Source organism: Tachypleus tridentatus, chromosome 6 (genome assembly GCF_004210375.1).
Source record: "Tachypleus tridentatus isolate NWPU-2018 chromosome 6, ASM421037v1, whole genome shotgun sequence".
Taxonomy (NCBI): domain Eukaryota; kingdom Metazoa; phylum Arthropoda; class Merostomata; order Xiphosura; family Limulidae; genus Tachypleus; species Tachypleus tridentatus.
This window is the reverse complement of record NC_134830.1, coordinates 113,660,492-113,687,288: the sequence shown is the minus strand read 5'-3', so window position 1 is coordinate 113,687,288 and position 26,797 is coordinate 113,660,492. Positions and strand designations below refer to the sequence as shown.

At 34.6% G+C, this 26,797-nt stretch overlaps 1 protein-coding gene across 1 annotated transcript in view; it reads right to left on the bottom strand.

Annotated features, from left to right (window-relative positions):
* LOC143253349 (degenerin-like protein unc-105) overlaps positions 1–13,726 on the bottom strand; it is a 58,692-nt gene extending 44,966 nt beyond the window's left edge. The window contains exons 1-2 of the mRNA XM_076507092.1: positions 13,678–13,726; positions 679–812 (exon numbers count right to left, since the gene is read on the bottom strand). Of these exons, the coding sequence (XP_076363207.1) occupies positions 679–812 (134 nt within the window). The 5' untranslated portion in view covers positions 13,678–13,726. The remainder of the gene's footprint in view (positions 1–678; positions 813–13,677) is intronic.
* Between the last annotated feature and the right edge of the window lie 13,071 nt (positions 13,727–26,797).

Here is a 26,797-nt window from a genome sequence, read left to right as displayed (position 1 = left end):
GAATAAACTTAGTTGACCACTACAATGTTGACATGCAATTGCTACATCTGCACAGGTTAGTGGCCACAACCATCCCACATTCCACTTGTTTACAATACTTAGAGGAATGGTAGCCAATGCTTTGCATCTACTCTTTTGTGACTGTCTGTCAGTGGTTGGAAGGAAACTGTCTGTAATCTTTTGGCATACAATAGGATATGGACAAATTAGTCTAATGCTCAACATCCAAAATTTAAAGCAGAAGCATCTTGTGCTGAGTGTCATGTATTTTAACATGACTGCTGCAATGGCAGTGTTGTCATGGTAACAATACCTGTGTACGGATTGATAACGTGCAGCTGTGCCAAAATTCTTATCCAAACAAAATACTTATACCTTTTTGAAATTATTCAAACATTTCACATTTTCAAAGAGTAATTGCATCCTCATCACAAGTAACACATAACTAACAACACTGCACAAAACTATAGTACAATTTTATAAAAAATATTTATAAAATATTAGAAAATAATTTAACTCTGCAACTTTGTGCTTTTGTGTTTCTAAACTATTAAAAAATAACCACTTAATTTCTAATAATCTTAAAATATAGGATTATAATTATATGTTTAGCTTTAATTTTCTTCTAAATAATGAAACACTAAACTATGTAACTGATACTAGAAGACTTTTACTTACCGGCAATTATCAGACCCCTCAATAGAGCATTTAACTAGAACACTGCCAAGTTGGAAGCCGGCCTCTTTCTTGTCTACCATATTCTGTGACAATATGTATAAATTCCAACCTCCATTGTATCTCACAAGAGACATCTAAATACAGAAACTAAATTATTTCTCTTTCTATAATGTTTAATATTTATTTTTGTTCTTCACGATATTTAAGCCTAATCAATAGCAATGAAGTAAGATTACAATATTTAATCATTTAACAATTGTAATTTAATATTTATCATATACTTTAATAGTGAAACTTTAACAAGTAGTAACACATAGTTTGTGATCTTTAATTTTGTTTTAATTTTTTCTGGGTGTCTAGACGTACAATACACTTAGCATAACCAATTTGTGGGTGTTCTCTAAGATGACAGGCATGTGGATGATTCTATGATTTATGAATTTTTTTGTATATCAAAGACAATAAAATTGAAGAACTTTTGAAAGAAAGTAATAATTCAGCTAAATTGAATAATGGCTATAAAAGATAGGAAAAGCACAAAATCTGGCAGAATGACGATGTGTATTAACTGATCAGATGTGACTGATTTATCTATGAATAAAGGAGTAGACATCATAAGAAATTAAGAAGAAAAATGACTATTTACTTAAGAGATAACATATGAGCCTACCAAGTGAAATGATTACAGAAAAAGACATCCAGGTAATTTACAGGTCAAAGAACTAGATTTGAAACATTGTGAATGTGACACTAAGTAATGACCGCAACATAAATGAAATTTCTATTGGAAGGTTTGTTTGTTTTATGGCAAAGCCAAATTAGGCTATATGCTGTGTACACTACAGGGAATCAAACACCAGATTTTAGTATTGTATTCCACAAAATTACTGCTAACCCACTGGCAGGAATAAAAACTAATACATTTGTTTTAGTATCATTAACGGTTCAAGGCCAGAAACAAATCCATGTCAAAAGGGTGTTTATTGACCTTTTAAGGCATTCTGTTTTCGTGATAAACAGATAGACAGTCAGAAGACTTGAATAGATCACATCAGCTGTGTTCAGTCAGATAGAGCACTTCTACTGCAGAATAAAGTTTGTTTGTATATCTGTACTTTTAAAAATGCAAAGTTATTACGAATCTTAAATTTCATCCTTCAAGTTCAATTCTGCAGAAAATGGTATGTGTTGCCATTTTAAATAGTTTATATAACAGTAAAATGACGAAGTTGTTCACTTATTATGTGTTGTTGTAACAAAATGGTTAGGCTAATGATCTGTCACCCAGTGAAGCAATAGTGATTCTTCAGACTCACAATGCTTAAAGCAGGGATATGATTTCCCTCAGGAGACACAGTAAACAGCTTAATGTGGCTCTGCTATAACTACACACACGCCAATTTCATTGGGCAAAAACAAGTTCTCAACAAAGATTGTCTGCAACAGTAATAGTTAAACATTAATATTTCATACCTTAATAATCAACTTGTAATGGTAAATATAAAATTTTAAACAAGCATCTTTATCAGGACATAATTGTAAAAAGAGAAGCGTGTGTGGTTTTTTACAGCAAAAGTATATCGGGCTATCTGCTATGTTCAGCAAGAGGAATTGAACCCCTGATTTCAGACTTGTAAATCCGAAAATTTACCGCTATCCTAGCAGGAAATATAATAGGACGCTGTAAACACGTTAGGCAAGATAGGTGAAATTATTAATTTAAGACCTCGTTAATGTCACGTTCATCTATTTCATTTATCTGCACTCTCAAAATATCAACACGCCCTCTGGCCCAAGCAAAATACATTCAAAATATGATGTCACGCTTAAATATTCTCTGATAGCATACTACTTCTACGATGTTAAAAAATACACGTAGCCTCAGATATGATAGAAATGAAATAAAAACCATACAACCCAAGCGCTTCCGAAAGGTGGAACTTTTCATCTTCAGAGGCAAACGTTTGTCACAATATTATTAGCCTAGCAACATGCTATCTGTCATGGTAGCCTAGCAACGCTACCTCTGTTTCCACTTCAAAAACAGCCAATCAGAGAATGCGGTGCCTGAATTTATAAGAGTTGTTAATATCCTATGCAAGAAATTGTCCTTCATTCTTAATTCATGTGCGAAGTGTGCTATGTAAACAAAGCTGCTGTATAGAAAAATACTGTCCCATTTAATGATATATTCCATAACTGTTGCTTTATATATTCTACAAAAAAATGGGCAAGTCCAAGAACATCTGGTTAAAGTCACAATTAAAGCGTGTGAGTGATTTAGCCATAATGGTTGGTGTTTTAAACTGAGTCTTACAGTTTCATAAATATAAGAATAATAATTTGGTTTATCAAAGGGTATTATTCTAAAGTAATTGAAACTATCTATATGGCCTTTGACAAAAGAGACATTTATTTTTCATGATGACGAGGAACCCACTTGAAGTAAATATGTATCTCAGTAAGGCTGGAGGCCCGGCACGACCGAGGATCGCGGGTTCGAATTCCCGTCACACCAAACATGCTCGTCCTTTCAGTCGTGGGAGCATTATAATGTTACGGTCAATCCCGCTATTTTTTTTCATATAAATGGGTTGTGTCAAATGCTGAAACCCATCCCCGAGCAAAGGATTTTAAAAAAGTATATCCTTCCTCTGGAAGTTTTCTTTTTTGTGCTTGTCTTTTAACATGTCATTTCATTGCAGATCAATAACTTTCAATTGAAGATCTGATGGAAGTTTCTCGATAATGCAGTCAAGTAGATTTTGAAAAAATTATTAATGTTTTCGCATTTGTATCGAGATCTGAAAATCGCTGTTAAAACTGTAGCTTCAGACTAGTGAGAATGTCTTGAGCGAATTCGAAAGGAAATGGATAATTTGTTTCTTGGTTGTACTTTTCACAGCAGGGAAAGTGGTTGAAGTTATTTATCATTAGCTTGGAGTGAAAGGTTAATTTATGTCGAAAAGATTTCACTGCAGAGTATATGTCGCATATAAGCTGGCCCAGCATGGCCAGGTGGTTAAGGCACTTGATTCGTAATCCGAAGGTCGCGTGCTCGAATCTCCATCACACTAAACATGCACGCCCTTTCAGCCGTAGGGGTGTTATAATGTGATGGTCAATCCCACTATTCGATGGTAAAATAGTAGCCCACAAGTTGGTGGTGGTTGGTGATAACTAGCTGCCTTTCCTCTAGTCTTACACTGCTAAATTAGGGATGGCTCGTGCAGCTAGCCCTCGTGTAGCTTTGCGCGAAATTCAAAAACAAAACAAAGCATATGAGCTCAGAATCGCCTTGCAATCTAAGATTGAACTCGTTAAGATGCGTCAGTAAGTAGCCGATAATGCCAATTTCCACAACCATTCGCCGTTTTTAAAAAGCGGCTGAGCACTTGAGCACGATTTTTCTCATTCAAGAAAATTTCAATCTCCATCCAAAGTTCAATAAATCGTGAGATAAATTTACTGCTACTAAGCCATCTTACAGCAATGTGGTGCGGCAAATCGCTATATTCAGCTTTTATTTCTTTCAAAAATATTCGAAACTGATGATGATTGAGTGCATGCGTTCCAAAAAAAATTCACTGTTGATACGACTGGTTCTATCACACATGACAGATCTAAATGTTTTCTGCAAAGTTTCTGCTGATGAGTGATGCAGTGAAACACTATAGGTTTTGTACATCCCACACTGTCACAAGCTTTGTAGACTTATCCAACGAAACCTTTTTCTACACTACACATATTTTTTTCGCCATCAGTTGTAATACACTTTAGACGTTTCCAAACCAGACTGTACTTCGTCAGTGTTTTCTCCACCTCTTTGAAAATGTCTTCACCAGTAGTTCTTCCATGTACGCTGCTCACTGAAGCAAGTTCTTCTGCCACTTCAAAGTTAGCACTAATTCGCCGAATGAACAATAGCAATACCGAATTGTCAGACATATCTGTTGATTCTTCAAGAGCCAGAAAATACCACTAAATATTTTGTGCTTTATTATTTAATTGGCACAGGATGTTGTCTCCTATGTCTTCGACTCTCCTAGTTAGTTTCTGCAAAAACACTAATATTCTTGAATAAATCTATTTTTTTCTGGACATCAGGGTCGTAGCCAGAAATGGCCATTGGGGGGGGGGTTAGTTTGCGTGCTTGATGCAAGCGCCGCAGGCGTGAAGCCATGCTAGTGAGTCCGGGTATTGTCCCCGAAAAGTTTTTAATAAAAACATAAAAGAAAAGCGTGAATTATGCATTCTGAGACCACCTTTTTGGCAAATTTCAGAATGGCACACTGAGGTATCTGTCTTATTTTTTTAATCATAAATAAATATATAGGCCTGTATATATAATATATAACTTAAAGTTATCAGGCTCAGCAAAGTAGGACAGCCTACAGTCCTGTCATCAACATATAAAATATAGAGTCACTCAGGAGAGTGCAAAATATATGTGTAGTGTCTATAATCTGTATTCAAATATCATGGACAGTGTATGTTCAGATTCCCTGGATTTCAAGAACTAACTTCACAAATAAACAGTGGGTGGCACCGTGGCAAGCTAGCAGCACCATGGCACTAACCTAGTACCACTGGCACCTTCTATAGTGAATCATTCACTATATATGGCGCCAGAGGTACTGTGAATGTGACGTTGACAAACAGAAGTTGCGATAAACAATCATTCACTATGCCAAGCCTGAAAAAGCAAAAGACACTGCTCGGGTTCTTTAAACCCATTCATGAGGCTGAACCTTATCAATCTGCTGCAGCCAATCAGGTTGAATCAGAATTGTCAGAGTCATCACCGTGGCCTTCTACCAGTGCTGCCACTACCACCTCAGTTCCAGTCAGGGACATTGGAAATTACATTTCTGATTATGTCAGCATTGGTAAACAGGTAAGTCGACTCCTCATTATATTAATTTTGTATTAAAATCATGCAAACACTCTGGTGAGTTTTAGACTGAATATTCATTGCTGCTAGTGATTGTAGGCCTACAGCCACAGGATGTAGGGTCTGCTCTGTGAAGTTCAGATCTAAGCCTTTCTCTTCAAGGTTATTGTACTTTCATAACAAACTTTCCTATGTGCAAAATAACTTAATTACAACTATGTCTTTCTGTCTCTTTTAGATATACGCTGAAACCAAAAAATGCCTCCTTAAGAGGGAGAGATTATGTTTTCCCCCCGTGTGGTCCAAGGAAGCTGCGTTTTCAGCATCGTTGGCTTTCACAGTGGAGATGGCTACTCTACAGTCAACATGCAAAGGATGCTTTCTGCAAGTACTGCTGTCTTTTTGCTCCTGATGGTGCTGGTGTTGGAAGTCAGAAATTTGGACAACTAATGAAATTTCCATACACAAACTGGAAGAAGGCTGTTAAAGACTTCAAGGCACATAAATTGAAACAGTGCCACCAAGACAGCAAAAAAAGGCTAACAATTTTCTACAGGTCGTAAACACAAGTTCATCTGTGCACTTGCAGCTTGATGCAACTTACAAGCAAGAAATTGAACAGAACCAGCAATATTTAGTGCCTATTATTGATACTGTATTGCTGTGTGGGAGACAGGGTTTAGCTTTGAGGGGAAAATATGATTCTGGTCCAATGTTTGTTGGTGAAACTGATGAGAAGCCCATCAATAATGATGGGAATTTTGGGGCAATTTTGTGCTACAAGGCAAAGGGTGTGTCAAGATTTCAGCAAGCCTTAAGAGTACAAAGAGGAATACTACGTATCTGAGTCCTCAAATTCCAAATGAAATCATCAATGCATGTAATACTCATGGTCTTGATGCCTTGGTAAACAGGGTTAATGCTGCAAAGTGTTTATCAATATTAGCTGATGAAACAACAGACATTTCAGGAATCGAACAGTTTTTGTTGTGTGTTAGATATTTGCATGCCAATAAGAGAAGATTTTTACAATTTGTACCTGTTTATGATGTGACAGACAAAAACTTGTGTGATGTTATCATAACCAATCTGACAAAATATGGTATTGACATGGCTTACCTGCGAGGACAAGGGTACAACGATGCTACCTCTATGAGTGGGAAATTCAATGGTGTCCAGAGACACATAACTGATAAATTCCCATTTGCACCCTATGTACACTGCGGTGCCCATTCCCTAAACTTGGCAATTTCTGATGCTTGTAAAGAAGTTCCTGTGCGAAATTTCATGGGAATAATTTCTAGCATTGAAACCTTTCTCAATACACCCAAACGAAAGCACGTTTTCGCTCTTTCGGTGGAGAATAAAGCACTTAAATCGTAGAAAAAAGTTTGAAAGGTCTCTGCCTCACCCGGTGGGTTGAGAGGCATGACTCAATCATTGTCTTTCTAGAATTAATCCATGCAGTTGCAGATGCCCTTGAGACCATATCAGGTTGGCAAGACAGAGATTCTGCCACGCAAGCTAATCAAATGTTGTGTTCTATAACACAGCCAGAATTCATCATCACTCTACTTACCATTGCTAAATTGTTTTCCTTTAGTTTACCTCTGTGCAACTTACTGCAGCAACGGAACATTGATTTAGGTGCTGCAATGAATCATGCATAAATAGTGGAAGATTTAATCCGTTCACTCAGAAATAATACTGTGAATGAATTTAACAACATTTTCCGTGAAACAAAAACTCTGTAGTGAGCTTCAAATTGACATCGTAATGCCAAGGCAGGCTAAAAGACAGATGTACCATACTAACCGACAAACCACTAGTCCTGAGGAGTACTTTCATACTGTTGTATTTGTACCATTTGTTGATCATTTTCTTTCACAAATATGTGACCGTCTGTCCAGTCACAAAACTCTCCTTACAAACTTCATGTGTCTACTACCATCAGGATCTACCAGAGAACAGTCAGAATCTACAGGACAACAATGTGACCAAATTAAAGAGTTGGTCAATATATACAAGGCTGACATTGACAGCACCTCACTAGCTGCAGTTGGTGAACTTAGGGTTTGGTACAAATCACTTGCGAACAAGGGACCAAAAAATGTCATAGATGCATATGCAATGTCCAATGCAGAAATGTTCCCAGTCATTTCTAGACTGTTGAATACATTTGCCACGCTGCCTGTATCAACAAGCTCAGTGGAGCGTTCGTTTTCAACTCTCAGAAGACTCAAAACGTATTTGCGAAATACCACCACTGAAGATCGATTGAATGGTCTGGCCTCATTATACATTCACCGTGATATTAAAGTTGAACCAAACTGTGTTATAGATGTCCTGGCAAGAACGAACAGGCGTTTGAGCCTTTCATAGATATCCGATTGTATTTCTATAGTTCTGACAGAACTTGCTGTATTAAAAGAGTGTTCAATCAGAAATTTGCATTTGACCATTTGTTATGTGTGAAATTATCTGCCATGCAATCATGGATCTTTATGAAACTTCACAGGTAGCAACTGAACTTATCTAAAAAGTTTGGGTCCATGGGTGGGGTTAACCCCCAACCCCTCCCTTGGCTACGCCCCTGCTGGACTATTGCTGTCATATAAGATTTAATTAATTCACCACTAGTAAATGGTTTTCCTTTCTTAGCTAACAATAAAGCTACTCTCAAACTAGTTTTAGTTCCAGCTTTGTTGTTAACATTTATTCTTGTAAAATACGACTGGTGTTAAAATACTCTGTTTCAAGACTTCATATTTTTCATGTTGTAGCTTTCCTGTTAGATGAGAATAATGGGATGAATGCTTCGTTTAGTAATGCCTACATATATTATATTCCTTTAGCACTACAATGACCTCACTGCATATCACACACAATGCTTTGTTGTTTTTTCAGTTACAAAATATTTCACCCTCCAATGTTTTTAAAGACGTGAGATTTAGAGTCAATTTTGTGAAGTTATGAATGATGGGCAACTGCAAGCACAAAATATACGTAAATTATAAAAATTATTAAAGCAGTTTTACAAAACGTTTCTTGAACAAAATAATTGACAACTTTAAAAGCTAGTGATAGGAAATAATTATGCAATGGTCTACAACATTAAAAAATTGCAGTCAAGTAGTATTTTGAACTTACCAGTAGATGCAGCCAACCAAATTTTACAAGGATAACAACGGATGTTGTTATCTGGTAACCTTACTTCTAATTAACCAGGCCTGGCATGGCCTAGCACGTTAAGGCGTGCGCTTCGTAATCTGAGGGTCGCGGGTTCGCGCCCGAGTCGCGCCAAAACATACTCGCCCTCCCAGCCGTGAGGACGTTATAATGTGACGGTCAATCCCACTATTCATTGGTAAAAGAGTAGCCCAAGAGTTGGCGGTGGGTGGTGATGACTAGCTGCCTTCCCTATAGTCTTACACTGCTAAATTAGGGATGGCTAGCACAGATAGCCCTCGAGTTGCTTTGTGCGCAATTCCAAAAAACAAACAAACTTCTAATTAATAACGTAAAATAATGAAAACTACTTAATTCCAAAACTGAATGGTGGCATTTGCTAAAAAGTTAGTTCTTCCATAGAATAAAATAAGTTGTTGTTTTTTAACAAAATTATTCTAATTTTTACCAAACATTTACTTTGACTCTAACATATGTGAATATAGAACTTTGTAAGGGAACAAATTAATCTGGTGCTCGATGTTACACCTACAAAATGACTAAAGATAAAAAAGATGCTATACTTCACCAAAATTACAGTTTTGACACCAACTCGCAATTTGTGGATTGCTGATTTGGAATTCATTTCTGAAGAAGTTTACCATTTTATCTGTTGGGGCGTTATAATGTTATGATCAATCCCACTTTTCGCTGATAAAGAGTAGCCAAAAGGAAGTATTGATTAGCTGCCTTCACTCTAACCTTTAACTACAAAATTAAGAAGAGCTGACGCAATTAGTCCTCGAGAAGCTTTGCGCCAAATTCAATCATTAAGTGAGTTTCAATGACACTATTTCAAAAAGTACACAAACTGTTGATGGCTATTACTTTTAGAAGGTCATATATCGACTGTATCTTAAAACGCCTTGTATGGATATTAACACTTTGACCAGAATAAACCAGAGAACAACATGCGATCCTAACGAAACTAAGAAACTTAAACCAAAAAATTATCAATAGAAGAAATGACATTTATTTCATCCAACAGTGCAAAAGGAAAACTAATCCCTAATTTTGTGAAGATAAAACTATCGAAGAATTTTAATCAGTGTACAAACATTATCCATAATTTACAGAAACAACTTCTAAAAGCCGTGTTAAACTTGAAATATAAAGAACTAAATGACCTGCAAAAACAACAAATGAATCTGGACCATCAGCTGGCCTGTTGTATTCACCCCACATTTATGGACTCATTCAACACAACATCAGCCAAATCAACAGTAAGAACGACAAGGAAAATAAGATTCGACACAACAATAAAACTAGATAAACTAAGGTGTCAACAACAGAAGAGACGCCAACACGACGAACCATCAACCAGCCTCATAATTAACAGATCAGACCGACAATTAACTAATGAGGAGATACATATACTCAATAAAGGACTCAACTTACCAATAACACCTAAAAATATTCCATCCATCGAAATGAAAACCTACTTGGAAGACCTAGCTAGAAGACTGGTAATCCATTCTAGACAAACTGTAAACACCAATAAAACAACGAAAAACAACCACCAGAAAGAAGACAACTTCGACAACAATTACATCGACAACCAACAACCTTTCTTTCCAGGTAGAACTGAAAACATCTATTTTCCCGAAACATCTCAAAACAGTACTTAAACAAGTTTTTCAATGAATTTTCACATAAAACCATCAAAATAATTTTACATAAAAGAAAGCTAAAAAACAATTTCACAAGAAAAGATATTAATTCTATAAACAACCTAAAACAAGATAACAACTAAATTCTAAAAGCAGATAAAAGCAATACTATAGTTATAATGAAAAAAATGAATGTATTCAAAAATTGAACAACATCTTATCAGATACAAACAGATTTACATCTTATCAGATACAAACAAATTTAGACTAATACATACAAATCCAACAAAAACACATAAAACCAAATAAACAAAATACTACTACAAATTTAAAAAAAACAATACAATATCAGAAAACCTTTATTCTTACCTTCGCAGGACGACTCACGTAAACCACAACTATACGGCACCACCAAACCTCACAAACCCGACAATATACTACGACCCATATTGTCGACCTACGAATCATTTAACTACAACCTCTCGGTAAATACATAGCGTGGGCATTTTTTAAGTATGTAACATCAGCCTGATCCTTTTTCAAAGGCCCTTTTAACTTTAATTATATTCTTAATCAACTAACTCATAAAGCCTTAATGGACAGTTTTGATGTAATCTCCCTCTTCAGAGAAGTCCCAACTACTGAAGCATGCAAGATAGCTTTAGAACTTTGTATCCAAGACCCCAACCCCGGCAACCATTTAGCAACTCTTATAGAATTCATTACCACCAAAACTAACTTTATGATCAATGACCAACACTACATACAAATAAACGACCTAAGTATGGGAAACCCAGTGTCACTAGTTCTAACCAACAATTTTATGACACAGACTGAATCTCAGGCGATCAATTCAGCTTTACACCCACCACTATACTGATACATGTATGTTGACGATACAAATGCTAGATTCACATCTACAGAACACACACTTAGTTTCTCAACCACGTTAACTCTATACACCCTAACATTAAGTTAACATCTGAACGGGAAAAACTAACCAACTAACATTTCTTAACTTCAGGATCACAAGAACCGATACACGATTCAAAGCAGAAATCCACAGAATAATCATCCATACTGGACTATACATTCCCATGGACTCAGCACATGAAACAAAACAAAAACTTAACATATTAAGAAACCAAATAAACACAGCCACAAAACTATGATCACCAGATAAAATTAACGATGAAATCAACATCGACAATTTTCCCCCAAAAACCGTTGAAAAAAATTATACGCTCATACAAACAATAAATTTCAAGATACAAAAAAAAAACACTACAAAATCTTACACTGCTGCATACCATATATTCCCAACATCAGCAAAAAAATAACCAGCATTTGGAAAAAATTATAAGAAAACACATTTCAGTAAACACTAAATATATTCAAAAACAAGATACAAAACTAAAGTCCATACCAAGTAAACACTACACTGACAAACACTGCACCAACATTATTTGTAAAATGCAATGCAACAACTGCCACGACTTCTATATTGGAGAAACAAGCAGAAAAATGAAAATCAGGTTCAAAGGACACATAAAAACATCTTCACACGTTTATGAACACTGCAAATAAAATAAACACAACATAACCATAGCAAACACCCAGCTGCTAAGTAGAGAAACAAATATAAACAAACGCAAAATCAAAGAAGCCCTACTTATACATCAACTAAAACCAATATAAAGGAACATCGTTATAGCTATACCAATTAACACCCTAACATCTAGCTGCAACGCCCCCTACAATCTCGTACCCGTTTATACTCTCGTCCCTGAGAGATGTGCCCAGCAAAGGTCAGTTGAAAACTCACTCTTTGTTAACTTGAAGATGACCTAAGAGGGTCGAAACGTTGTTCTCTGCTTTATTTTGGTAAAAGTGTTAATACCCATACCAGCCGTTCTTTAATACACTTTCACTTCAAGTGAGTTTTTCGTCATCACGAATTACTTCATATAACGACTGTAATAACTATATACGAACTAGAGGTTCATGAAGAACACAAAACGGAAATTTCGACTTTGTCTTTATATATTAACTTCACACATACATGGCCTATTAACCAGATGTCTTACATTTATCAAAACAATTGAGGTTCAGTGGAACGACTCCCTTCCCAGTGGATCCACTGAAGTCTTGAAACGGAAAAAAAGACAGAATAAACACGAGTAACTGTTAGAAATCAATGTTTAATTTGACCAGGATTACTATTTAATAAAGAGTGAAACAATTTTCAAGTTGTTTAATGTAATACTTGATCTTCAAAAAAAAAATATTCCCATAAAAGGGTCGCATACAATGGTGAGGAATGGTTATGCTTCACTGCTTGGTTAAACAGACTCTCAGATAAATATGCCTCAATCTCCTCACAAACAAACCATGATATGGTTTAGTTGTTGTTAAGCCACTGCGAGTCGACAAGCCATGGAAGCTCTACATAGTGTTAGTAAATTTACTTACATCTATGGTACTAACACCAAATAGATTGATTGTGATCCAGTGGTTAGCGTATTAGAGGTTTAATTGCTCGCGATCCTATGCAATAAAAATATATTCAGGACATTGGGTGCACAAAAAAGTATAAAACGTTCAAATCCCACGACTTAGTAAAAAATAATACTCAAAAGTGAAGTCGAGAGCTGTTGACTAGCTGCCATCCTGCTAGTAAATCAGTTTAAAATTTTAGACAGTAAAGTCCGTATGCAGCTTTGTGTAAAAATACTAAAAACAATTAAAGAAACACTATTCCAAAAGAAACAAATAAGCATCACACAGGATAAAATCAAAGCAAAGCTGTTGTAACATATCACTACTATACATTAAAACTTATTACACGTCTTTATTATAAAATAATACGATAATGTAGACACATTTTAATAAGAATGAAATCTCATACGTACGATTTGACAACAATTTATAAAATCATTTTTATTTACGGAAGGAATATATGCTGATATACGAATACACTGCAAACATGTACTGAAAATAAAGCAGAAACACACTAATACCGAGGAGACGAGTTTATATACTGTATATATGATTGAAATAGAAGAGACTCGTACTGTATAACAATACACGAGATGTACGCACGAGGCGTGTGCTGCTGCGTGTACAAAATAAATTTATTATGCAAAACTGAAACTATTAAATCTTATACTCAAAAGTACAAATATAAAGAAATGATACTGTAAACTTTATTTTCATATACAACTAAACCTATTATTAAAATGTGATTTTGACTGTCAAGCAACTTACATCTTTACGGCATTCATCAGGCTTGATTATACACCAATGCGTAAAATTTAATCTGCAAATAAACGAAAAAGAGATGAACGGGTATATAAGAAAAGAAATTCTGAAAACGATCTGATGAATAACTTATATTAGTGCTTCTCAACTTTTTCCAATATTCGTTATCCTTAAAGTTTTTTACAACAGCTCACTCGCCAAGTTAAAAAAAAAGACAGAAGTACTAAATTAAAATTCTTTATTATGACTTAAATATACATCAAACTACAACTAGAAATAACACAACATAAAATAAATATATTTATCAAACAACAACTAAAATACTTATTAAAACTAATGACTTGTTGATCTTCAATTTGTTGTATAATTGATAGTACTCATTCACCCCACCGTCAACTCTTGGGCTACTCTTTTACCAACGAATAGTGGGATTGACCGTCACATTATAATGCTACCACGGCGACGGGGTGAATTCCCTCTAGTCTTACACTGCTAAATTAGGGACGGCTAGCGCAGATAGTCCTAGTGTAGCTTTCCACGAAATTCAAAAACAAACACTCACCCCGATTCTGATCAGATTAAATCCTAAGTGAACCATTCACCCAATACAGAACCACAGACCTAGATGACAGAATTTAACTAATGGGCTGTGGCAAACTTTGAAATTCATTATATACTTTAGTTTTTAAATCATAAAGATCTATTTTTATCAATTATTTTCTAAATATATTTTTAAGAACAATGATTTTTCGAAATGAAGTGTCATGATGAAACAGACATTTTTATACTCCGTTTGTTAACAACAGAATTATTTATACGTTATTTGAATATAATTTCTTTAATTTTATAATGAACAGATGAATTTTAACGTGCGTATAATTTGTTTGGCAATAAGATTCCAGTCAATGTACCTCTCAAAGCTTTGTACATGTCTTTAGTAAAACGAGTAAAATTATAATCTTAAACATTAAAATAAAATATAATCTGTTTCGTCGACCTATTTTTCATCTGGATCTTCAATGTTTCTAAATATAGTCCACCAATATTAATAATTTCTACTGTTCAAATTGTGAATTATTTAGTTTCACCAAATATAGGGTGGCCCGTAAGTCCCTACCCATCCATATGTTATTATGTTATATTCAATTACGCATGTATTGTAAATTTGTTTCTTTTTTTCAGAAAAATATGGCCGATGTAAGCCCATTTAGACTTGAAGAGCGTATTGTGACAAGTACGTGGGTACATGAGCGCAAGAATACTGGTGACAGCACACAGATACACTGGATACATAAGATATATGGATGGGTAGGGACTTACGGGTCACCCTGTACTTGTAACACTATCAGAAATAAATAGTAGCAGTAACAACACTTTTTGAACTGTTTTGAGAGTGTATTTGTAATGTAAGAGGGGAGCTTTCGTTCTATATATGACATAATTTGATTAATTTGCTCAAAGCGAAATTCATCTAAGCTGCAATTGAATCAATTCTAAGCAACTTATTCCTTCTTTCAGTCTCATTTCAGCACGTGTTCGAACACTAACTGTCAGCTTTTGTAAATTAAGGAAATTATTTAGAAGCAAGATGTTGTCTGCTAAAAAATTACAACTACAGCACAGGTGTTGCGAATGATAAAAGTGTATGTAAATAGCAGTCCAGAGATATGACATTGAAGTGGTTGACTTTGAATTTTCTAACATTATTACTAAGTTTCTACCATTCGTGTGAACATCATCATGTAACTTTTGCCTGTTTTTCGTGATGACGAGAAACCCACTTGAAGTGACGGCTGGAATGGGTATTAACCCCTTTACCAAAATAAAACAGAGAACGACGTTTCGACCTTCTTAGGTCATCTTTAGGTTAGCAAAGAGAGAGCTATTTTGGTAAAAGTGTTAATTCCCATACCAGTCGTCCTGAGATAAATGTTGTATGTTTTTTGTGAAATATAGTGCGAGCATTTTGTTCGTATTTAAAAAGCATAAGATGACATCTGTGTTTTAATTTAAATTAGGTTTTAATTTACGAATAATTACAACTTCTTTTATTTTTGTTTTACATATATCCATATTTTTTTCATTACATAGTATTTTAAAGTTCCTAAGGTAAAGTGGATGCTGTTTCGTTACGCTGTGTTTGTAAATGTGTGATGGGAGATTGTTATGTTCTTTCGTCCTGACCCGGCATGGCGAGGTGGGTTAAGGCGTTCGACTCGTAATCTAAGGATCGCCGGTTCGAATCCCCGTCGCACCAAAATAGGTTCGCCCTTTCAGCCGTGGGGACGTTATAATGTGCGGTCAATCCCACTATTCGTTGGTAAAAGAGTGGCCCAAGAGTTGGCGGTGGGTGGTGATGACTAGCTGCCTTCCCTCTACTCTTACACTGCTAAATTAGGAACGGCTAGCACAGATAGCCCTCGAGTAACTTTGTGCGAAATTCAAAAACAAACAAACAAACAAATCGTCCTTATATCTGTTTCGCCCCTGTCGCATCGATTACGTTGACACTTTTTAATTATTCTGTGGCTGAAGTTGTCAAAATAAACCTTTCTCAAATCCACTTTTATTTTAGTGTTCAATCGACTGTTTAGTTTGTATTTTTTTATACACCTTTCCAAAATGTTTATATTTTTGATTACACACACATGGTCTGGTAAGACACCTGTTTGTATGTCTGAGTTCGTGCCTTTTATTTGATTTATGAAGTTTCTGATGTATACTTTTTTTTTCTGTTATTGGGTTTGTCTTTATATTTAGCTAAGGTAATAGAGACAATGTGTTTAGGGAAGTGGCATTAGTTAATAAATGTATCGGATATTGATTTTACTTGTTTCAAATTACTTCTACTGCGTATGTTAAATGCTGTTACAAATACATGATGGCGTGCCAGGTTTTTCTTCAGTTAGTGAGCTGAATCCCACTTTATTATTTTTATTATAATTACCAGATCTGTGGACGATTTTCATGTTAAAACCATTGGAGTTCCTAAACTTTCGTTTATATAATTTAAAACCTGGTTTTCATTCTCTTCTTAATAAGCGAATTTGATGTTAATGTTCCTTACGTATTGTAGAAATTGCTGTTGATGTCCCAGTTGACATTTTTTACCCCAAGAACACCAAGAAAATGAGATCAACTCTGCAAAGAAAGGCAGCTGATTTCTCCATATCTTTGATACACAAAACTCCTAATGTCCATGTCAGAACTGCACTTACTTAGAATGGTTGGTCATCCCTACAAGAAAGATTAAGTATTCTAGCAATATGCCAGAAGCATTACAATGGGAAGAAAGAGATATACTCCAGAAAACTCAGTGAACCATTCTAATTTGTAGTCGAAGATCAAAACAAGTTCAAGATAGAGAGAAATCATGTTAAAAGAAAAGGCCCTATCTGATATTTTTAATGCAAATAAGAAAATTGAATTTACACCGGAGTATAACAATAAATATTTAAGTCGCATCTTGTTGGATGTCACATTTGGGGTGGTCAAATAATGGGCTGAATGTTTTGGTTCACTTGAAAGTGCCACAGAGGTGGTAGAAGAAATGATATAAAAAGTTTACATTTATTCAAATCTAGGAAAATTCAAGTAATCGATTTAGAGTAAGAATTCTGAGTTTCACGTTGAAGCGATACCTTAAACTAGAGACTTATAGTAACAGTAATAGATTGTTGTGTATTAAAGATTGTCCCTATATGACCGTATAACTGATTATGTTATATTTAAGGTTTTTAGACTTACAATATTAGATTCTGGTCAAAAGAACCGAGAACAAGAAGTCTTAATTGATGGGCCCGGCATGGCCTAGCGCGTTAAGGCGTGCGCTTCGTGATCTGAGGGTCGCGGGTTCGCACCCGAGTCGCGCCAAACATGCTCGCCCTCCCAGCCGTGGGGGCGTTATAATGTGACGGTCAATCCCACTATTCGTTGGTAAAAGAGTAGCCCAAGAGTTGGCGGTGGATGGTGATGACTAGCTGCCTTCCCTCCAGTCTTACACTGCTAAATTAGGGACGGCTAGCACAGATAGCCCTCGAGTAGCTTTGTGCGAAATTCCAAAAACAACAAAAACAACTTAATTGATATATGTTGTAGGGTACAAAGTTATTTTTCGAAACCATTATTTCTTAGAAGTAAATACAACTTTAACTTTGTGAAAGAGTGTGACACACATAATATCGTATAAAGAAACTCGACAGATAGTACAACTTCCACCATACATTATTACAAGTAAAGTAATTTAATAAATCAACATCTACCAATATCTTTCAACACATATATCAAGTAAGAGTTTCGAAAACTGGGCAATCTTCGTTTCATAATGTGAATCTATACTACTCACTTTGTTGACCAGTGTATAAGAATTACAGAACAGATGAATGCATCTTTTAAGAATTTAAGGTAAAACCGAACTTAATTCCAATATTAATGAACTAGCACATTTTTTTGTATCGAGTAAAAAATCATTCACAATGGTCGTTAAAACCTGTAACAGTTTTGTAACTGGATCATGGTACTTTAGCTTCCTATTATCGTAAATTAAAATATATAAAAGATATTTACATATATAAAAACAAATAAATGAACTAAAGTTCATCATCAAAGTCAAATGTTGATTGCTAATCAGTGTGAGAAAGATCTGTAAGTTGTATTTTATGTATAACAATGGAAAGTAACAAATGAGGAGCAAACACTATATAATGGAGATGCATGTCTATTCTCACTTTAAAGTTTTAGTTGTAGCACTTCGATCATTAATGACAGTTATTTTAAAAATTGTTTCACAGAAGAATGTGAAAATATAAAACTGTTAGATTTATTAAATGTACTTTAAAAATAGCAATATCGTTGACTGGGATTATTTGGAATATTGTATGTATCTGAAAATATACAAATACATGTTTTCTGACGAATTTATAACTTCCTTATCTGTTATTACCATTTTATGTTAATAACATTTTAATTTGTTTACTGAACCATGGTCTTTTGACATAATAACTGCAATGGAAACAGATACCTAATTCGATATATATCGTGGAATAACGATTTTAGACACGAGCTCTAACATTATCCAAATACTTAAATTATTTTAGGTTATTTTATTGGGAAGTGAAAAAGACTTAAAATCCAGTGGAGACAAATTCGTTAAACTTAAACGAAGTTAAATAGTCATGTTATTTTAAACTATTTCAATTTAACCAACCGGAAAGTAATAATCAAAGCAGTCAGTATAGCTGATAATTCATTGTACTTTTCTCAATACTTACTTTTCTCGCGGGCAGAATGTAACAGATGGTAACAATAACTTATCAGCAGGTTCGATCTTAATCTCCATTGAAGTTTGATATTGATAATAGAGGGAAATAAACTCAACAAGCTGAAAAATAAACCCAGTAAAACAAGCTACCAGAACTATTAACTGAAAAATCCAAACGAATTTGTTCAATAGTATATTGTAAGAGACCATGGTTGGTATAATGGCGTGATAATTCTCAGTCCTAAACTTTTGTATATAAACAATAAATAATTCGTTTATTAAATTATTCTAACAATCGATTAAATCGTGTTAAACACAGCCAGGTACATACAACTGTTGAAGATTCGTGCATGCGCTTTCATTTCATAAACCCTTAGTGGCGTTTATGAGTTGTGTTGAAAAGTGCAACGTTATATCTTATATTTTGTTTTTCTGTTCTGAGATATGGCATCACTATATTAGCATAATAATACAAACAAGGAAGATATTGACTGACATTCAGCGAAATGAAAAAACAAAACAACAACAACAAACAAACGATTTGTTCTAGCAAACCAGTTTATATTTACATGTACAAATGTTATCAACGATTGGGAAAAAATGACGTTTCATCTAAAAGAAAAATAACAACCAATACCCTAGCACGAAAGGCGGGGAATGCTATATTACGATAATTCTGAATATGATAATTAGCAACCCATGTGACAATCACAGCCAATATAAAGTCCTTGTGCGTTGGAATGGGTGTATCAAAACTAAATTTTGGAGTTGTGGAGTCCTCTTGGGTTCGTCTTGGCCCAAAAGAATGAACTAGAATATGTATTTAAATTCATATCTCTACATTAATTAACATTTCAAGCCTTAATTTTATAAATAGGTCTATGGCATTTGACACACAGTAAAGAGAGTAAGATGTCTGAATTGAATCTGACCCTCCTAGGCTGCCCATAACAGATTGATACGCTTGCCTTATGTTTCGTTCGTTTATTCGTTCATTTTAGAGCAAAGCCACACTGAGTCATCTGTTGTGGCCATGACAAAGAATTGAGCCACAATTCTAGTGTTGTAAATCTGTAAACTTATTGCTGTCACACCGAGAGACCTAAAATGTTGAAACAGTGAGATAAGAGGTGGCTATTTTAAGGCAACTGGCCTTCACGCAAAACAGCCAGAACGATGTCAGAAGGGTTAACTGCACCAAATACTGAGAGTTGTTACTTAATCAGTAAACGATTTTTTTTCAATTAATTTTTTTGGGATATGTGGCAACATTTTTATAATAAATGACTTCTTTATTTTATTTCATGATAATTTAGTTTTTAAAAAAAATTTAAAACACGAAAAGTAATCGATACAATTCACTGATCAAAACTTCTGAGAAATAAGGTGATACATTTAACAAACTACCTGGCCCATAGATGGTGTAAGTATCTGTAAAAACACCACTTTCAAACATAAAACCTGTAAATATGTGAAGTACAACACTTTACAGTTTAAACGCTGTAAATGCTTGCTAAACCACTTCAAACCCTGAATGCTAAATATATTTGTAGAACCATTTAGCCTGAGTGCTGTAAATACTTTGTCAAATCACTAAAATCTAGGTGCTTTAAATATTCGTAGGATCTCAACTTTTATGCTGGATGTACTTACAGAACCACTTTAATCTGGCCCCCAAGTAGCACAGCAGTACGTCTACGGTCTTACAACACTAGAAATGGGTTTCAATAGCCGAGCAGATTTGTACTTAACTACAAACACACAAACTTTGAGTGTCAGATGTTAGGTTATGTTTGCCAATTATCAGTTAAGGGTTTTTACTTATACTTAGATAGTAAGTATAAATATATACTGTATGTATTATTTTGGAACTTGGGATTCATCTACACTAAGTGTCTAGGACTTGGAGATAGATTCAACGATATACGAACAGCACGCTCTCGCCAACTGTCCATTTTTTTAAAAATAATATATATTCCAACTAGTTTAACTTAAGTAGAACTAATTCTTTATACTACAGAGATCGAAGGCATGTCATAAACTATATAGCAAGCACTCTTTCTCTTATCGTCTCCCGCTGGAACAGCAGTAAGTTCACGGATTCACAACGCTATAAACAGGGGGTTCGATTCCCGACGGTGGATATAGCAGATAACCCGATGTGTTTTGCTATAATAAAACTACACACACACTTCTTGTCAAAAGTTCACTTAGGCCTCTTCAGTTGCTTTACAATTTATGTTAAAAAGACGAAGTACCTTTCTTTTTGCCTGTCGCACTAGTATTTTGTGTGTAATTTATTTACATTGTCACTGAGTTAACACAGTCGTGTACTGCTCATCAGTAATCGTCTGGTCCGGCATGGCCATGTGGGTTAAAGCGTTCGACTCGTAATCTTAGGATCGCAGGTTCGAATCCCCATCGCACCAAAACAGGCTCGCCCTTTCAGCCGTGGAGGCGTTATAATGTGACGGTCAATCCCACTATTCGTTGGTAAAAGAGTAGTCCAAGAGTTGGTGGTGGGTGGTGATGAACAGCTGCTTTCCCTCTCGTCTTACACTGCTAAATTAGGGACGGCTAGCGCAGCTAGACCTCGTGTAGCTTCGCGCAAATTTCCAAACAAACAAACAAACAAACAGTAATCGTCTGTTCTTTTTTGAAAGGTGTATTCTTCAAGCTGGTTGACTTACTATAAATCTTGTTTCTTTTAAAACTGTTAATTTTTCTATAACATGTTAAACAATATGCCTATATTTATCGCTAGGCCTATCACTTCTACGCATTTAACTTCACGTCAAACTTTAGCTTGACAGCGACTTTACTCTCTTCTACTATTGTCTCTGTCTGTCCTCTGTTTCCTGCTCATCTCATACTATTTATATACTTTCTACAAAATCGTCTGCTCGCTATTCTCGATATCAAAGAGTTACAAACACAATTTCCAATGATAATCTGCTTTTATCTCTCTTGTAATAATGAAAAAAAAATCATAAAATATTCATTCGCAAAATAAACTAATTAATAATATTTACACTAAACAGTCTTTTTATATCATAACTCTGGGTGATTTAAACGTTTGTAGAATCTAAATGCCGTTGCTGCCTGTGTTACTTCGCTTCAAAACAACCCGAATATTGCAAGTATCTGTAATCCTACAGTTTAAAAGAATGCAGATACTTTAGCTGCCCGTAATGCTGTACACTTTAGGTATGGGATCTGTAAATTTCAATGTATCAGTACTTTAGAACTGGTTGGTGTAAAAACTGTAAAATGTTTGTTTGAGAAAACTGCAGAACTTGAATGTTGTTACTCTCTGAAAAGACACATCTTGAAGCCTTGATTTTGCAGTAGCATTTTGGCACCTGGAAGCCATTACGACTAGGACAACTAGTGTATGGACAATAGATGGTTTACTACGTGCCATTTTCCAATTTTAAACAGTTACACCCACGAGCTATGTTGTTTCACAAACTATAATACAGCTTTGTAGCATCTATATATATTCTCTTTTGGTTTAAGAAAAGGTAAACTGTTAAGGTTCCTGAAATTTTAACAAAAATGAGATGTAGGTGCTTACAGAGTTTCATACGTAGAAAATCCAGATTCATCAATACTAACCTTATTTTATTTGCGATTTACACAGGTCAAAAGTTGTGTTCCACTGAGGTATTTCTGAGCTTTCCTCGTGGAGAGTGTTAGTATAAATGTATTTTAAGATCCCTAGCTATCATTTCTGGTAACTTTGCTCTGTGTAAGTTTGCAAATACTTTAAGGTTAAATTTTTTCTTCTTTTTTTCAGGACATTTATTGACGTGGATAGTGGCGCCTGTACTCTTAGAATAATGATATTATTTTTATTTTTTGTTTAAAACCTCATACTCTCTGTCTAAATTAGGATAAGACAGAAAAATCATAAATCTCTGTCTATGATAGAGAATTGACGTCTGAAGTTCTGTTCACTCGTGTTTTAATTTATATTAAGTAAAGATTGATTGATTTCACATTGAATACAGTCTGTTTTATTCAACTCAATCAAGTAAAATTTTCATAATTGTTTTTTTCGTTTTTAGTAGTTATTTTTGTATAATAATTAGAAACTATTCATTTGTTACAAATATTTGCTAAAACTACACGTGGGATATCTGCGCTAGCTGTTTGTAATTTTAAGTTGAGAGTCTAGAAAGAAATCAGCGGGTAAAAACAGCACCCACCTATAAGTCTTGGACTAACTTTACTGATTATATAGTAGGATTTCACTGTCGCTCTTATAACATACCAAGATCCCACAACTGAACAGTTTAATTGTTGTGGTAATGAGACGTAAACCATAGACCCTACGATCCACAAACCATCTCTCTTACCATTACGAATGTCTCATTAGGAACAGGAACTGTAAAAACAAACACGTAGCATTATTGTATATAAAGTTTGAATGTCAGAAAGGTTGTTTATATACTGTTAGTAATACCTTAATTTATTACTCAACTTCTTTTTTACATTAGCTTTGCGTAAGTTGAATGTTTGTTGCTTTCAATGCCAACCGATATTATTAACCTATTACTATAATAGATTTACATCACAGTTTATTAACTCTAAGTCCTTCTATAACATATAACAACGACAACAAAGATAAAACATCAAAACGGTTTGCAGACCAATGTTTTCGTTAACTGTTAAATGTAGTTAGTTATTTAAACACCACTTGCTATCATTTCTGTAATATATTTCGTAGATATAATAGAAATTACTTTGGTTTTATTACTGCATTTAAATGTTAATCTTGTACAATTATATCATAGAATAAACGATCAATTACAGAACTAAAGATACAGAAATAAAAGTTTGTATAGTTACACAGTGTAACACAATACAAGATGTATATTAATATAAATAAGTAACTTAATTTAGTTATAGCTAATAATGATTACTTAGCGATTGCAAGATAGTAAAAATGTATGGGAATATAAGTGTACTTAAATTGTAATTATACTTTGACATTCATAAAATAATTTATCCTATAATGTAGCAGATAAATGAAATGCGTCGGTGCTTGGAACACAGCATATAGTTAGTAATATGATGAATATTTAAAACATATCCACTTATAAAGTACCAGTTTAATCGAAGGGGTTTCCAGGTAAGAATCAAACGACCACCTGAATACCATCAAAATCTAAAAGGTTCAATATATTCTTTTTTATTTGTTTTTTTGTACATAAACATTTGACTTTCATATAAATCACTTAAATTCTAAGTAGAAAAAAGTCAACTTTTTTAAGAAAAATATTATAGTGATGGCTACTCCCATCCTTTAATGTATTCATTGTGTAATAGAGTAGCACAAAATAACTATTGTTGTTTTATAAACAAAGAATACACATGTTCAAATATCTTACAGAAACAAGATCAGGATTTTGTCAGAGGGAAGCTACAAAGAAGACAAAAAGAGTGCGTGACATGCACTCAAAGCGCACAACAAGGAGATTGAGGAGAGTATGAGTTTATTGAATTTGCATAGGGTGTATTTCTGAGCTTTTGAAACCCCCATAAAATTATGTTAGTAGTAACAAAATATTCTATAGTTTATTGTTCAAATAAGTAGCAATATTTGAAAATCACATTCAGATCTTATTTGTACAGAGTTTATCACTAAGATCGTTATAAATAATTGTAAAATGTAGAAAAACTAGATTAAAATTAACACAACAAGTAAATACAACCAAGGATCCCTCTCAAGGTGTGCCACTTTCTGTCTTTTAAAAGTGTTTATTTGTTTTTGACAATAGGCGACTGCAAACTATAGTGTAAGAAACTAAGAAATATCGCTCAGATCTTGGAATAATAAAGTCTTACAGTTCAAGAAACAAAGGTAATATAGGACGTAGTTTAATTTAATTCATATAATCTAATGCACGTGATTGACATCGTACTGAATAATTTTTCGTTTTATCTGTTACAGCAATCATTAAAAAGAAATTAGTCGGAAACTGAGTGGAATAACTCATTTTATATTGACTATAATATCGATTATCATTAACTTGAGATCAAAGCTAGCTAATTACGTAGAGCAGAACTAATACAATAAACTGAACATGCTAATCTAATTAGGTGTATGCAGCGTCATAAAACTCATAAAACAAAATCTTGTAATGATTTATTATAATGTACTACTTCATCAGTTGGGTGCCTTCTCTGTTTATTTGTTTTTCTCGGCGTTATTCCAGAAACGTTTCGAGAAATCAGTGATCTTAGATGGTTTACGTTAACTGCAGGTAATTGTGGAGGTTCACATTTCGACAGCGATTTCAAGACTGGAGCTCTTCATGTTTGCCTCATCTGTAACAAATTCTCCTGAAGAAGTCCAGTTAAAAAAAAGCAACAATTTATCGTTATTGGGTCGTTTACCTATAGTATCAAACCATGCTGCTTAATTATTTTACAATATTAGCAATTTCCCTTAGCAACGAGATGTTATCAATTATGTCTCAATTTAAGGGTACTATTCCATAAAAGTGAAGTAGATTATTGGTTGATATAAGCTAATCTAATACAATAAAACACAGTCTCTACCTGTCTCTTGGTCACGCACTAATGTCATAGCAACTTATTACATGCTTTAAGTAGTGTGGTTTCCTGTCAATTAGAAGCTGGTACTCTACGATTTGATCAAAAATTGTGGACTAAAATGCACAAAAAACTGCGACATTATGAAAACAAAGTTACAGAATTTTGTTACTATTATTTAGGACTTTAGTCTATAAAATCACCTTTAAAAACTGTGGTAATAATATATTAAGTTGGCAACGGTTCGAGCAAAGATTCTTTGTCGAGCCAGAAGCAGTCCTATCAGTTGATGATAATTACAGGAAAGTTTTCGCTACCCAGTGACACAGTGATATGTCTGTAGACTTACAATACTAGAAACCGGATTTCGATCCTCGTGGTAAGCAAAGCACAGATAGCTCATTGTATAGCTTTGTATTTGCCCGGCATGACCAGATGGTCAGAGCTTTCGACTCGTAAACTAAAGATCGCGGGTTCGAATCCTCGCCACACCAAACATAGTCGCTCTTTCAGCCATGGAGGCTTTATAGTGTGACGGTCAAGCCCCTATTCGCTCGTAAAAGAATAGCCCAAGAGTTGGTGGTGGATGGTGACGAATAGCTGGCTTCCCTCTAGTTTTATACTTCTAAATGAGGGACGGCTAGCGCAGATAGCCCTCGTATAGCTTTATTCCAAATTCAGAAACACACACGAACATTTTGAAATGAAACACCACATAAAATATAATGTAACACAATAATTTAAGAAATATAATGTAACACAATAATTTAAGAAATATAATGTAACACAATAATTTAAGAAATATAGTAAAAACAATATTATGGAGCTGGTGATTAAAAAACACTATTAAAAGTATTAGAAATACAGAAGCACCCAGTGGCACAGCAGTATGTCTGCGAACTCACACCGCTATAAATCAGATTTCGATACCCATGGTGGGCAGAGCACAGGTAGCCCACTGTGTAGCTTTATGCTTAATTACAAACAAGACATACATAACACCTTTACGAAGCAAGCAAAGAAATAACTTAAACATGGACTTAAACAACTCAAATAAAAAGAGTCTTTGTTTTCGATAGTGGTTCTTGTATTGGTGTTAGATGGGGCATGACATAAAACAAGTACTTTAACTCAAGAGAATGATCGGAGGTGTTGAAGCACCGAGCTACAGGTTTATCTCGATCTTTGATAAAGATGTTACGTAAGTGTTCTCACGTACGTTCAGCGAGCATTCGGTTGGTTTTTCCCACGTAGATTTGGTCATAGTTGTTACAAATAATACAACAAATTAAACATTTATAT